General features: G+C 49.0%; 2 protein-coding genes across 2 annotated transcripts in view; both read right to left on the bottom strand.

The window, feature by feature from the left end:
• Positions 1-162: 162 nt before the first annotated feature.
• Positions 163-3,474, bottom strand: CASQ1 (calsequestrin 1 (fast-twitch, skeletal muscle); the record flags this gene model as incomplete). The annotated part of the gene is made up of 3 exons (XM_008569536.1): positions 2,940-3,474; positions 1,115-1,199; positions 163-263 (listed from the first exon to the last, which is right to left on the bottom strand). Coding segments are annotated over exons 1-3 (465 nt in total), but the record flags the coding sequence as incomplete, so codon positions are not given.
• A 4,079-nt stretch (positions 3,475-7,553) lies between these two features.
• ATP1A4 (ATPase, Na+/K+ transporting, alpha 4 polypeptide) overlaps positions 7,554-12,834 on the bottom strand; it is a 30,713-nt gene continuing 25,432 nt past the window's right edge. The window contains exons 18-21 of the mRNA XM_008569515.1: positions 10,760-10,890; positions 10,544-10,645; positions 7,976-8,067; positions 7,554-7,582 (exon numbers count right to left, since the gene is read on the bottom strand). Coding sequence (XP_008567737.1) covers positions 7,554-7,582; positions 7,976-8,067; positions 10,544-10,645; positions 10,760-10,890 — 354 coding nt within the window. The remainder of the gene's footprint in view (positions 7,583-7,975; positions 8,068-10,543; positions 10,646-10,759; positions 10,891-12,834) is intronic.

The raw sequence follows: 12,834 nt of genomic DNA on the forward strand, positions 1-12,834 counted from the left end.
GTGTGTGGTGCATGTGTGTGATGAGTGTGTGGTGCATGTGTGTGGTGTGAGTGTGGTGAGTGTGGTATGTGTGTGTGGGGTGCGTGCAGTGTAAGGTTGGGGTTGGTAGGGACTAAGTGCCAGTGCAGTCTTAAAGCAAGGCCCTCAGGGGGGAACGCTCACATCAAGCAGAAACTCCACCAGGGTGTCAGCAGAAAACTCGCCGTCGTACTCGATGACTTCATCTCCCTTGAACACGTAAACGCTGTCCTCCTCAGTTAGTCCTAGGGAGTGAGCCAGAGGTGAGCCGTTATCCCAACCTTCCCACAGATCCGAGGATCCAAATCCAGGCTCACAGCCCATGTGGTAATCCCACGGGACCCCACATCGTGCACCTCACCCTTCCCTGCCCACCGCCTCCACGGCCCCTTAGCCCCTCCTCCCGATGTCGACGCCCCTACATTTAGCCCAGGAAGCTAGCCTGGCCCAGCGGCTCCCCGGGGAGAAGCGGGGGGCGGGGCGGGGGCCTCGGGCAGGGCGTGAGAGGAGGGAGCAGGGCGATCCTGATTCCAGCGGTATTTCTCCCTTCCTCTCCCTGCTATAACTAGAGACAAACATTCAGGCTACCTCCTAGTAGCTGACTCCCAGTCCAGCCCTTTAACTCTGCTATTACTGACCAGGTGACTTCATTATTACGAGCCGCCCCTCCCCCACCCATATCCGGAGTCCGGTCTCCAGCCTGTGCTGCCCCCTGGTGGCCGGCTGCTGTAACACCCAGCCACGGCTCTGGAGGGGGAGGGGTGGGGAGAGGAGTTTACAGAGGCTTCTCCAGCTCTGCTTGTGTTCCCTGACTCCCCGCACCTAGCCATGATTTTTAGGTAAGTATAAAGAAGGTCACCCCACCTCTTTCTAGAATTTGAGAGTGGGTCTCCATAAGTGAATAAAGGAGAGTCTGGGACCCCCAGCCATAAACCTCCCAATCTCATTATTTTCTACCCTCCTTTCAGAATATACATGGTGGAAGAGTTCTTGAGCTCCTCAGATCCCACTGCCTGTCTGCCAAGTCCTCCCACTCGGGCCTCCCCCAGTCTCCCATGCCGCTTTCCCCTTCCTGCTCTTCCCGTCTCTCCCTTACCTAGTTTCTTGGCCACAGCTGCGTCCTTCTCAGAGTCCACCAGCCCAAAGCCAACACCCTTGTCTTCTAGGACTTGGGCTGCTAACTGGAGGGAGGGGTTAGAGTTAAAATTAGCCCCTGGAATTCTTATTAACTCCTATTCCCCATTTCATGCTTTCAAGTTGGATCAATTGGAATGCAGGAAATATAAGAGTTGACTTTGACATATGCTAAGATTCAGAATATTCCCCAAATCCCTACAACCCCACCCTTTCCGTCTTTGGCTTGACCTTATTTTAGTTCATGAATATTTCTCACTTTAAGGCGCTGCACTTGATACTTCCCAGTACCTTAGGGATGCTGAGAAGTCTGGCTTCAGAGTGAATGGAGGGCCCCTTCCCTCCTTAAGACTTGGGCCCTTGCACTCCATCCTGATCAAAGGCCAAGCTCAGTGTGGGGGTGATGTTAGAAGTCCCTGAGATTCTTCAGAGTGACTCCCAATGGGAAGAATTTTGGAGGTCTGGTTATGTTGCTGAGGAGTGGAGAAGGCCAGAGAGCTGAGAGTACAAGTCACCCCTCGTCACCCCCAGAGGGAGAGGGACTGACAGACTGGACAGTTCTCATCCAGGCCCAACTTTCCACTTTCACACTCTACTTTAGCCTGTCCTTGGGCTGTGGACAGTCACACTGGAGGTCCCTGCCCCCATAAGCCTCTCAGCTCAGCGTTTAACCCTGATTCACTCTGCTGCGGGCGTAGCTTGTGGCTTTACCCCACCCAGCACAGACTCAGGCACCGTGATTCTCAGGGGGACAGGGAAGGGTGGTGGTTGGCAGGTGTATGGCCAGGGATACTGAGCACTCAGGATAAAAATACTGAGCTCATTAATCAGATGGCAGTTTCCAGCACCCTGCAGGGGCACACAGAAATGACAGCCTGTAGTCTTGATGTCTCACCCTGAAATGAGCCAAGCTCGACAAGCTGGGGCCTATCTGTACCACCAAGCCAGAAAAAAGGGTCACAGAAGCTTGGACAAGGAAACTCAGACACATCCCGGCTCCTACAGGGGTTTGTGTGTGACCACATCTCCCAGGCACCCCTAAGCATAGGTTTTTTTTCCTTTCTTTTTGCAATAACCCCTCTCTCCTTTGGGTCTTCTGTCAGATTGGGGGTAAGGAGACTCTTTCCACAAAGATAGGGAAGGTGTTCTGAAGCCTCCTTCAACCATAAGAATTTTCCAGTGAGGGCATCCAGCTTTATCAATAGGGACAGATGGGGAATCAGGGAAGGGAAAGGAAGAGAGGGAACTGGGAGACCGATAGGAGGGATGGTCTCTAGGAGATATTTAAACATTTAGCCATTACATAAATGACATGTAAGTATGATATCAGTATTTAAATTTATACTCAGTTTGGATCTCTTTGGGGTGCAGGCCCTAAAGTGTGTGGAGAGGGGGCATGTTCTCGCCAGGAGAGTCTGTTGGTGGGGTGAGGGGGGTGCAGCACACTACACTGCAGCTCTTCCCTTGCCCCTAAGTACCTCCCTTCCCCTTTTTTGACCCTGTGTCCTAGTCAAACCTGGTGCTAAGAGCCTCCTATAGCATGGAGGGGAGATGCCCTGCAGCACCCCGTCTGCAACGACCTATCATAATACTTTTGGGTTCCTGGGTCTCTGTTTCTCATTTGGCTAAGGCTACCTGCCACTTGTATCCTGTTGGTCAAGACAGGGGTCCTGCCACACTGTCCCTCACCCCCAGATCCCAACCTCAGAGATCTACATGGGATTGTAGGATAGGACCTCAGAGAGGGGCTGGGCATGCTCTGCAGCCCCGCAGTCCCCCTCACTCACCTCCAGGATCAGCTCCTCCATCTCAAATTGTCTCTGTGAGGCCTTGTCATCCTCGGGGGGGTCGTGGTAAAGGAGTGCCAGCACCTCATACTTCTTGAACACGTTCTTGTAGTTCTTTGCATTGACATTGATCACACGGTCCACACCATCGTACTGAGGGAAGTCCAGCCCTTCCTCCCCCTGTACCCCTGACTTGGGTGTCCCTAGCACCAGCACTAATAACAGTGCCAGCCGCAGACCCAGCACAGCTCTGGCCCCCATCCTGTCTGTAGCCCTCATGGAGGTAGTGAGATCTGGGTCAGCTGTCCTGGTCCAGAAGAGATTAGCTGGGGTGGGGGTGGGGCCCCGGGTCCCGAATCCTGAGTTTGGGGCTGAAGGTGGGTGTGGGGTGGGAAGTGGCCCAGAGCAGTGGACAGAGGACACTGCTGGGTCCTGGAGAAACTGCCGACAGAGCCAAGAGGAAAAGGGTCAGGAGGAGGAATAGGAGCAGGGGGCGGGGATGGAACTGGAGCTGCCCCCTGAAATTGGCAGCCCTCGGTCCCCACCTGGTCCTGTCTAAATATGTCTCTGTGGTTGGCAAGAGAGATGGATAACCTTCTGAGGCCAGGACAGCTCCATGAGGGCTGGAATGCTCCCACCTCCTACACCTCTCCGCCAGTCTCCCAGTGGCTTCTTCCCTCCCCCGACTCCCAATGTCCAGGGCTCCTCAGCCCCTGTCCCCACACCGGCCTAAGAGTTCATCACCATATTAAGAAAGGAAAAGGGAGAGGCGCTGGAGCTAAAAATAAGACCAGATGAGTCGGAGGTAAATGAAGCTGGGACTGGGGGAGGGGACGTGGAGGGGTTATTTGGGAGAGCAGAGGACAGGGCCAGGGTAACTAGACAGAAGGAAATTTGGATGGATGGAGGTATTCTGTGTCAGAGGCTAAATTGATAACATAGGACAAAAGGGGACAAGTGTGATATTGACTTTGCATCCTAAAACCAGGGAATCTTCTATAGGTGAAGTCTGTTTCTTTGATCCTTTGGAGAAGGGGGGTGGGGGAGCAATAAAAGTGTGATCCAGGCTGCAGAAAAGAGACCCCTTGCACTTACCTTTAAAGAACAGGCCCAACGATGAGGTCGTTCCCTGAATAAAAGATGGAGCCGTGTCGAAGACTGGAGACTTGGCTCAGCTCCAGCCAGTTTCCTTTGCTTCACTCAACACTGCTAACTCAGAATGCAGGAGAATGGTAGGGCTGGCCAGATCCCATCCTGTAGAAATTCTGATTTGGGTTTCTCTGCCGTTAAGGCCCATGATGAGAAGGGGAATGTCGCTGGCTGCTACCTCCTGCGTGTGCTCTCTACCCTGATCCTACAGAATGGAACTTGGTTTTCCAGGGCACAGTGGGAAGGGAGGATTCCTCAGGTTGCATGATTTCAAACAGAGCAAATAGGTACTACTTGTTCCTATGTCTTTAACAAGACAAAGAGGATCAGGTATAAACACTGGGGAAAAACACGAGGAGGTGGGCCCTGTGTCCTGAACCAAGGATGTTGATTAATTCTGTGCACCTGAGATATGAAGTGGAGTTGGGGAGTAAGGGATCTCAGCCTGGAGGTGAGGCAGAGTGGGTGAGTTCAGCTCTGGGTTCCTAGGAAAGAAGGATCTTCTTCATGGCCCTCCAGGGCTCTTACCATGCACAGGTAAACTGAGGCATGAGGGAGACCAGGGAGAGACTAGATCAAAGTCAGATGCTCCCACCCCCACCCTGAGGTACCTCTGATTCTGGAGGGATAGTGTTTATTTTGTATCCAGGCAGGGGCATGGAATTATGTTAGCAGAATAACTTGCCCACACTCCCGTGGGGTGGACATTACACAGTTAAGCAAGGAAGGCCACAGAGAATCTCAAGAACAAGGCAGGAATGGGTCCAAGAGGGACAGCTGTCACTGTAGCAGGGGAGACCAGAGCCAGCCTAAGTATGGCATGTTAGAGCTGAAAAGAGCTCAGAATCCCATCTCCGTTTCTCCCAGAAGAGTGACTAATATGCCCAGAGGCCCACAACCAGGGCAAAGACAGCTGGGAGAGATGGGCAGGCCCACCCAGAGTAGATGACCTAGATGTCGTCCAGCCCAGATTTCCCACTTCTGCTGCATTCTGAGGGAGGGGGAAACATTGGAACATTAGACTTGTTCCATCATGGATCTGAACTTTTGTATCCCCAAGGGCATGAGACGGGACTACATGGTGACTCATTCTATTCTTCTCCTGTCCTGCAGTGACCAGACCTCGTCACCCCATCCCACACCTTCCCATTGCCCTCTCTGGCTCCAGTGCCACTCTTACCCTTTCCAGCACCTGCACCCCTCTCTGCCCACCCCCATCCTTCTCCCTCTGAAACTTTGCTATGAAGCCCCTATCCTCGAGGTCCCTGCCTTCAGGCCCTTGGGCTTACCAAGCCTCAGCCACTGGTATCAAATGACCCTGAGTTGGGGCCTCTGTATTTTTAACCCACCAGGCACCCGAAGCTCCTGCTACTGAAACCTAAGGAGCGGCCCCTCCCCGCTCCTCCCCACACCTTCCTCACATACGCAGTGGCCCCTTGATCTTCCAGGGTCTGGTTCAGCCGTGTCAGCAGCCAGGGAAGGACCCCAGACTGAGATAGCCCTGTCCCTAGGAGACCTTGTGTGGGAAGAGGGAGGGGAATGGGAAAGAGAGAGCCTGTATTGTAAGAGCCTGTATTGTGAGATTCGTCTGAAAAGTGGTTGAGGGCGCAAGTTCTTGGTTTTCTCTCCTATAAAATGGGGCGGAGTGACAGAAATACATCTGTGTGAAGTAACTGATGGCATGTAAAGCCCTTGTCCAGTGTTAGGAGTCGTGTGCGGTCATTTAATACATGTGTTTTGTTTTAGGTAACAGCTGACGATTTCCCCCAGCTCTCTTTATCACTTCTCTCTTACCCTGGATATTTTGGGGCTCAGCCGACCCTCTACTCTGAAAGAGGCCTGGGAATGAACTGACCCACAGGGAAAAGCGGAGGAGCTCTCTGAGCAAAGCGAAAGGGGCAAGTGGGTGAAGGAAAAGGAAGATCCACCAGGATGAGGGTGGGCAGGAATGAAAGGCTCCCCGGGACGACTCATTCATCCAAGAAGGGACCAGCAAAGTGCCAGAGCCCAGGCACAGGGACCAAGCTTTCGGGGATGCCCATCACCCTGTGTAGAGCAGAGCTGGGGTGCCTCACCTAAAGCAAAGGCTGCAGGGATTCAGAAAACATTGTTACAGCCTCTATTTCAAGGCCACACCAGAGAGAACGGGCTGAGTGATGGATGAAGCCGAGATGCTCTGACGATGGGGGCACAGGACAGAGACCCCCAGTCTGCCTGGAGTCCTTCCCTCCTGCCTGCCCTTCCTCCTCTCTTTATCACTTCTCTCTTACCCTGGATATTTTTGGGGCTCAGCCGACCCTCTACTCTGAAAGAGGCCTGGGAATGAACCGACCCACAGGGAAAAGCGGAGGAGCTCTCTGAGCAAAGCGAAAGGGGCAAGTGGGTGAAGGAAAAGGAAGATCCACCAGGATGAGGGTGGGCAGGAATGAAAGGCTCCCCGGGACGACTCATTCATCCAAGAAGGGACCAGCAAAGTGCCAGAGCCCAGGCACAGGGACCAAGCTTTCGGGGATGCCCATCACCCTGTGTAGAGCAGAGCTGGGGTGCCTCACCTAAAGCAAAGGCTGCAGGGATTCAGAAAACATTGTTACAGCCTCTATTTCAAGGCCACACCAGAGAGAACGGGCTGAGTGATGGATGAAGCTGAGATGCTCTGACGACGGGGGCACAGGACAGAGACCCCCAGTCTGCCTGGAGTCCTTCCCTCCTGCCTGCCCTTCCTCAGAGGGCACCACGTGACCATTCCCATCATTTAACCTCGTTGGACCTCAGATTCTTCATTGATCAAATAAGGTCTCCTCTGGCACCACAACTCTACAGTCCATACACTGGTCTGAGGAATGGGGGGACAGATGAGCCCACCCCACCGGCCTCTGCTGTGGGCCCCTCTACGGGGTATGGCTCAGCTGCCCCTCTCTCACTCCCTTTCCATTTCTCTGAGCCCCACTGGACTTCTGGGACAGTTGTTTATCCTGTTCTTGCTCTCAAAGGGATCAGAGAGTGACTTAAGGTAGAGGATAGCCCTCAAGGGGCAAAGATGCTTGATTCACATCCCCTCCCAGTCTGGCCTCCAGTCCCTGAAAGACTCTCCCCACCCCCACTCCAGTTACCATGAAGATCTATGGAGGGAGCTTCACAGCAATCTCCATGCCCCCCAAATCACATGTCACACATCCAGACAGGTGAGGGCTGTTCCAAACATTTATTCTCTGGAGATTGGCTACCAGATTCAACACGGCTATGCCCCTCCCCTCTGGGCTCCCTTCAACCCACCCATCTCCTACTGTGACATCCTTAATCCAGCCCCAGCATCGCCTGTCTCTCTCATCCAAGGTAATTCAACCTGGTGTCTCTTGGCCCCCAACTCATGTGACCTCTCAGATGTTGTGTCAAACGCATGATCCCTAACCCCACCCCGGCTCTCATGACACCCCTATGCCATGGGAAGCTCTTCCTCTGCTGAGTTTAGTAGTACGTCTCCCTCTCCAGCCAGCCTATGGAAGAGAAGACACCAGAGTGAAATGAAAGAAGGCAGCAGGGGGAGAGAGGCAGAAGGAAAGCAAGGACAAGGTCGGAAGCCTGGGGTCTGGAACACAGAAGCAGGGGGTTGGGGTCTCTACCAACAGGAGTAGAGGGCACAGTAGAGGCCAGCCAGGGAGTGGGGAGAAGGTCAGTAGGACTGGAGGGGTGAGGTGGATGGGCCAGCTAGTTAGGGGGCTGGTGACCACTCAAGGGTTGGGGTCTCTACCAACAGGAGTAGAGGGCACAGTAGAGGCCAGCCAGTGAGTGGGGAGAAAGTCAGTAGGACTGGAGGGGTGAGGTGGATGGGCCAGCTAGTTAGGGGGCTGGTGACCACTCAATCAGGGCAGGGCCCAGGGGAGCCTCACCACCGGGCCGTTGACGGATGATGAGTTTTCTGATTTCATCATAGATGAAGATAAGAATGCTGTAGGGAATGGCACAGAACCACCAGACCATCCTGCAGAGATCAAGAGTCAGTCAGTGTGGCAGGAAGTACAGAGGCCAGAGAAAGGCAGGTGCAGGGAACAGTGTGCAGGAATCATGTGTCTCATGTATTGTGTCCACTATGTGCCTGGGACTGCCAAGGGCCGGAGACAGCGAGGTGAGGTGAGTAAGCTCCAGTGGATCCCTACCTTCGAGGAGGTCAGAGCCTGGGGCGAGGGATTGGGGTGGAGAGCAGAGGCTCAAGACAGAACATAAAAAGCCAGTGATAATATGATAAATGTCATAGTGGAGGTACATGCAGTGTTGACGGATGATCTACTGATTTTTGTGGAGTTGCTGAGGTAGACCCCCTTTGCTTTCTGCATACTCTAGGCCTTGCGCCCACCCAGGGAAGGCTGTCTGAGCAGGATGGGTCTATCTGAGACATTCCCCAGACATCTAGTGTGGGGATATTCAGCCAGAGAATATGTGTATATATACACATAAATATATACATATCTATATATACATAAATATATACTCTTCCATATTGCAAAGATGGGGATTTATTTTCCCCTGAATTTCTCTCTCTCTCTCTTTTTTTTTTGGTGGCTGGCTGGTACAGGGATCTGAAAACCCTTGACCTTGGTGTTATAACACCACACTCTAACCAGCTGAGCTAACTGGCCAGCCCCCTTCCTGAATCTCTTCTATAATTAGAAACCAGGAAGATGGACTCTGGGGAAGGGTTGAATCAGGACCACAGTTGTTCCCTTGGATGACTGAGAGAAGAGGTGGCCTAGATCAGCACTGTCCAATAGAAATATAATGTCAGGCACATGTGAAATTTAAAATTTTCTAGTAACCACATTAAAATAAGAAAAAAAAGTGAAATTAATTTTTAAAATAATTTCGTTTAACCCAGTGTACCCACAATATTATCATTTCAACATGTAATCAATGTAAATATTATTCATGAGATATTGTACATTCTTCTTTTCACCCTAAGTCTCGGAAACCCAATGAGTATTTTCCACTGACAGCGCGTCTCAATTCAGACAATAAATTTTCAGTGATTAAAGGGAAATGTAGTTCAAACAAAACGTTAAAATTGTATTTAAAAGAAAAATATTTTTCACTGCTTTAGTTTTTAACTTTAAATTAATTAAAATTAAATAAAATTACAAAGTCAGTTCCTCAATCTCACTAGCCGTGTCTCAAGAGTTGAATAATCATGTACAGAGAGTGATTACCATATTAGACCGCACGGACCTAGGCCATGGTTCATTCTGCACACACACTTTAGCAAATATAAACATTTATATACCAATAGTCACACATTCATTCAGCAACAATCATCACATGTCTACTCTGTGTCTGTGTTGGGTATTGGGGAAATAAAAATGATTACATGATAGTCTTTGATCTCAAGGAGCTCAGGGGGATCAGAAAAAAGAAGGTAAATGCACACACACAATAAAGAATTACAATATTAGGTACCGAGTCTTCTGGTCAGGATATGCACAGAGTGTTTGAGAGCACGCAGATAATGCTCAAGTGCATGTTATTCTATACTGACATGAATAACAACAGGAGCAAAGCTACTATTAACAAAGCATCCCCCACGACCCAAGAATGCTTGGTCCTTTATACCCATTTCTATATGTAATTCTCACAACACTCTGCCAGGTGTGTATTGTGGAGACTTTTGAGGTGAAGCTGAGGCCCAGAATGGTTACATACTTATCCAAGATTACAAAATAATACACAGTAGAGTTGAGATTCAAACCTGGGATTGTCAATAACTAAGGCCAGTGCCAATGTCTCCTATTAAACATTAATTGAGCACCTACATTGTATAAAGCATTGTGTAAAGGTGAGCAAAGTATGTAAATGCATAGGAAGCAAGTTGGAAGAATACACACTAGGTCATTAAAAGAGGCTATCTATGTGGGGTGGGGTAGTGGAGAAGTGAGGGGAAAGGGACTTTTGCTTTTTTCTCTGTAAATTTTTAAATAGAATTTTTTCACAACAAGCATATACTAATCTTAAAACAAAAACCTGGGAGATGAACAAGACGAAGTACCAGACAATAAGAATTTCAGTATGCCCACTCACATATATGTACATTGAAATATATTGCATAAGTACAACAGAATTATCTAAGCATAGATGAGGCTATTTTTATGGTTACTTCAGCTCCAAGCAATATGTATCCTTGGACAGCTACATCACACACATCATCATGAAAAAATTCCACTTTGTTAAACACTGGTAAGTCTGCTAAATTTGCATGTCTGGTGTGCTGTGATCACTTGGCACCGTTTCTAATATCTCCCTAAATAAGATCCATTTATTGGAGCACATACGACTCTCTCCTTACATCACTGAGGGTAGCCCCATTTATCCAGGCAGCCCGTAGTTCGTGATGGTCTTGTTCAAACACACACTTCCTTTCACACACTCCCTGTGCTGGAGAATCCCCTGCTTGCATCCCTTCCCTTACTCACTTGAGGGGGTACATTCGCAGGGCCAGGTCCATGCCTGGAGTGTAGGATAGAAGAGCAGCCAGGAAGGTCTCCTCCAGGATCCCAAATATTAGGATCTTGTTTCTGGGAAGAAACATTTACAGCTGTGCTGGGGATGGGGAGAAAAAGGCAGGGGGAAATGGCACATTCCTGTGTGCAGGTTTGGGAGAGTGTTGGGGCCATTTGGTGGGCGCTCACTTCATGCCCTGCTGGAAGATGGAGTTGCGGCGGGTCTTGCAGATGATGAGGTCAGCCCACTGCACAACCACGATGCTGACAAAGAAGGCCGTGTGGCACGTGAACTCCACCACCTTCCGCTGCTCATAGGTCTGGGGGGAGGGCGGGCAGAGAGGAGACATCACTCCAAGTCTTCTTCCCTCTCCTGATTTAGACTCCCACAGCACTTCACACTTATCTCTGTCTTAGCATGTTTCATGTTGAATTATGATTTTTTGATAAGTTTTTTTACCTGACTGACAGCTGCTCAAAGACAAGGATTTGTCTTGTTTATCTTTGTGGGATACACAAAGATAAACACCCTCCCCATGTTTAGTTCAGTGAACGGCATGGAGCACAGCTCAAGAAATACTTATTAAATTAATGAGAAGGACAGCACTGGAGAAGAGGGTGGACTTACAGAGGAAGGCAGGGTCAGAGGTCATAGGCCAGAAAGGAAGGTGGGGCCAGGGGGCGATGCGAATACAGAGGGGAAAGGAAAGCCCAAAAGGGTGGTACCAGATAGGAGACATTCCTTCATTCATTTGTTCATTCCTTCATTCACATTTTACACATGAGGAACTAAGAGTCTAGTGGGGAAGATAAATATGCTATGTCAATACAATAAATAGGTTATAAAAGAGAGATCACAGAGAGATCTGGGGACACAGAAGAGGTGCATCTAAATTAGACTGGAGAAAAAAGACTACGTTTTAAAAAAATAAAACAGCATGTTTATAAAGTAACTCGTAGATCAAATAAGAAATTTTAAAATGTGTAGGACTACACAATAATGAGACACTACATATCAAGCCTCATGGGATGTGGTCAAAGTAATTTGTACTTGGAAATATAGAGCCTTTAATGATCAGAAAGCAAAGTCTGATCATTGATGAGCCAAGCATCAAACACAGAACAAGCCCAGTCAGCACGTTCGTGTGCGTGAGATCATACCACCACTCACATTTTGCAGTCATCTCCCACTGCCTGCGTCCCTCCCCATCACTTCCTGAAGACTGTAGCTTCTTACTCACTGTTACTCTTCCACTACTCCCGTCCTCCTTTTTGGAGATTGAAATGTCCATATTGATGGTCCTTCCAATACCTTCGTCCTTGATCATCTTCCAATGATTGGTTATCCACTCCTCACCTGCTGCTTGCTCCCATGGTAAAACTCTAAATATTGTTTTTTCCAATATCTACAATTTCTACATAATTTCAGTTCTAAGCCCCTCCCCTCCTGACCACCATCTTTATCTTTTCTTCTCACTCTGGTATCTCCATTCCAACACTTCTTGAACTCCCTTGGACTTACAGTCCGTTGACCCAATATGTTATATATTTGGTTATTATCTGTCTTTCCTCTTTTCCCCAACCCTTAACTAGACATGAGAGCGAGAACTTGCTCATTTTTGTTCACTATAGTATTTCCAGGGCTAGAACAGTACCTGGTACATAGAAGATTCTCAAAAAATATTTGCTGAATGAATAAATGAGTGGATGTCAATGGAATTAATGGTGAAAGATACTTAGAAGGTAAGGAGCTACCCTTGCTTCTAGCAGTACGAAGTGTACTTCCTAGGTGGATGGCTCTATACTAGATTATCTGAAAATTACAGTATTTGAAGAGATATGGACCCTGCCTTTATGGAGTTTATTTCTCAGAATAACTGTTCTCAAGCCATTTTTGTAATGCCTCAAGTAGTCTTCAACGTACAAGGGGCATTCTCATTACTGCAAATTACTTTTAATTACTTTTAATTTATTATAAAGAAATATAAATCATGCTGCATCTTGGCAGCAAAGAGGAGGAATCAGGATGTAAAACTAACAAGGATTTGAGTTGAGGGTTGATGAGATGTTGGTAAGGTGCACAGTGATGAGGACTTTGGATGTCACTGGGCTCTGGAGCAGTGTTGGTAGCTGGGGACACTGACATCTGATGGCCTCATGAGGCTCAGCTGGCAGAAGCCAAGTGTGTATGAGGGGCATTTTTTCAATTTAGATTTGAACATACTTTTGAGAAACCTGTAGTTGCCTGGTTTGGAGGCATCATG

This window comes from Galeopterus variegatus, unplaced genomic scaffold (assembly GCF_000696425.1).
Source record: "Galeopterus variegatus unplaced genomic scaffold, G_variegatus-3.0.2 Scaffold506, whole genome shotgun sequence".
Classification (NCBI taxonomy): domain Eukaryota; kingdom Metazoa; phylum Chordata; class Mammalia; order Dermoptera; family Cynocephalidae; genus Galeopterus; species Galeopterus variegatus.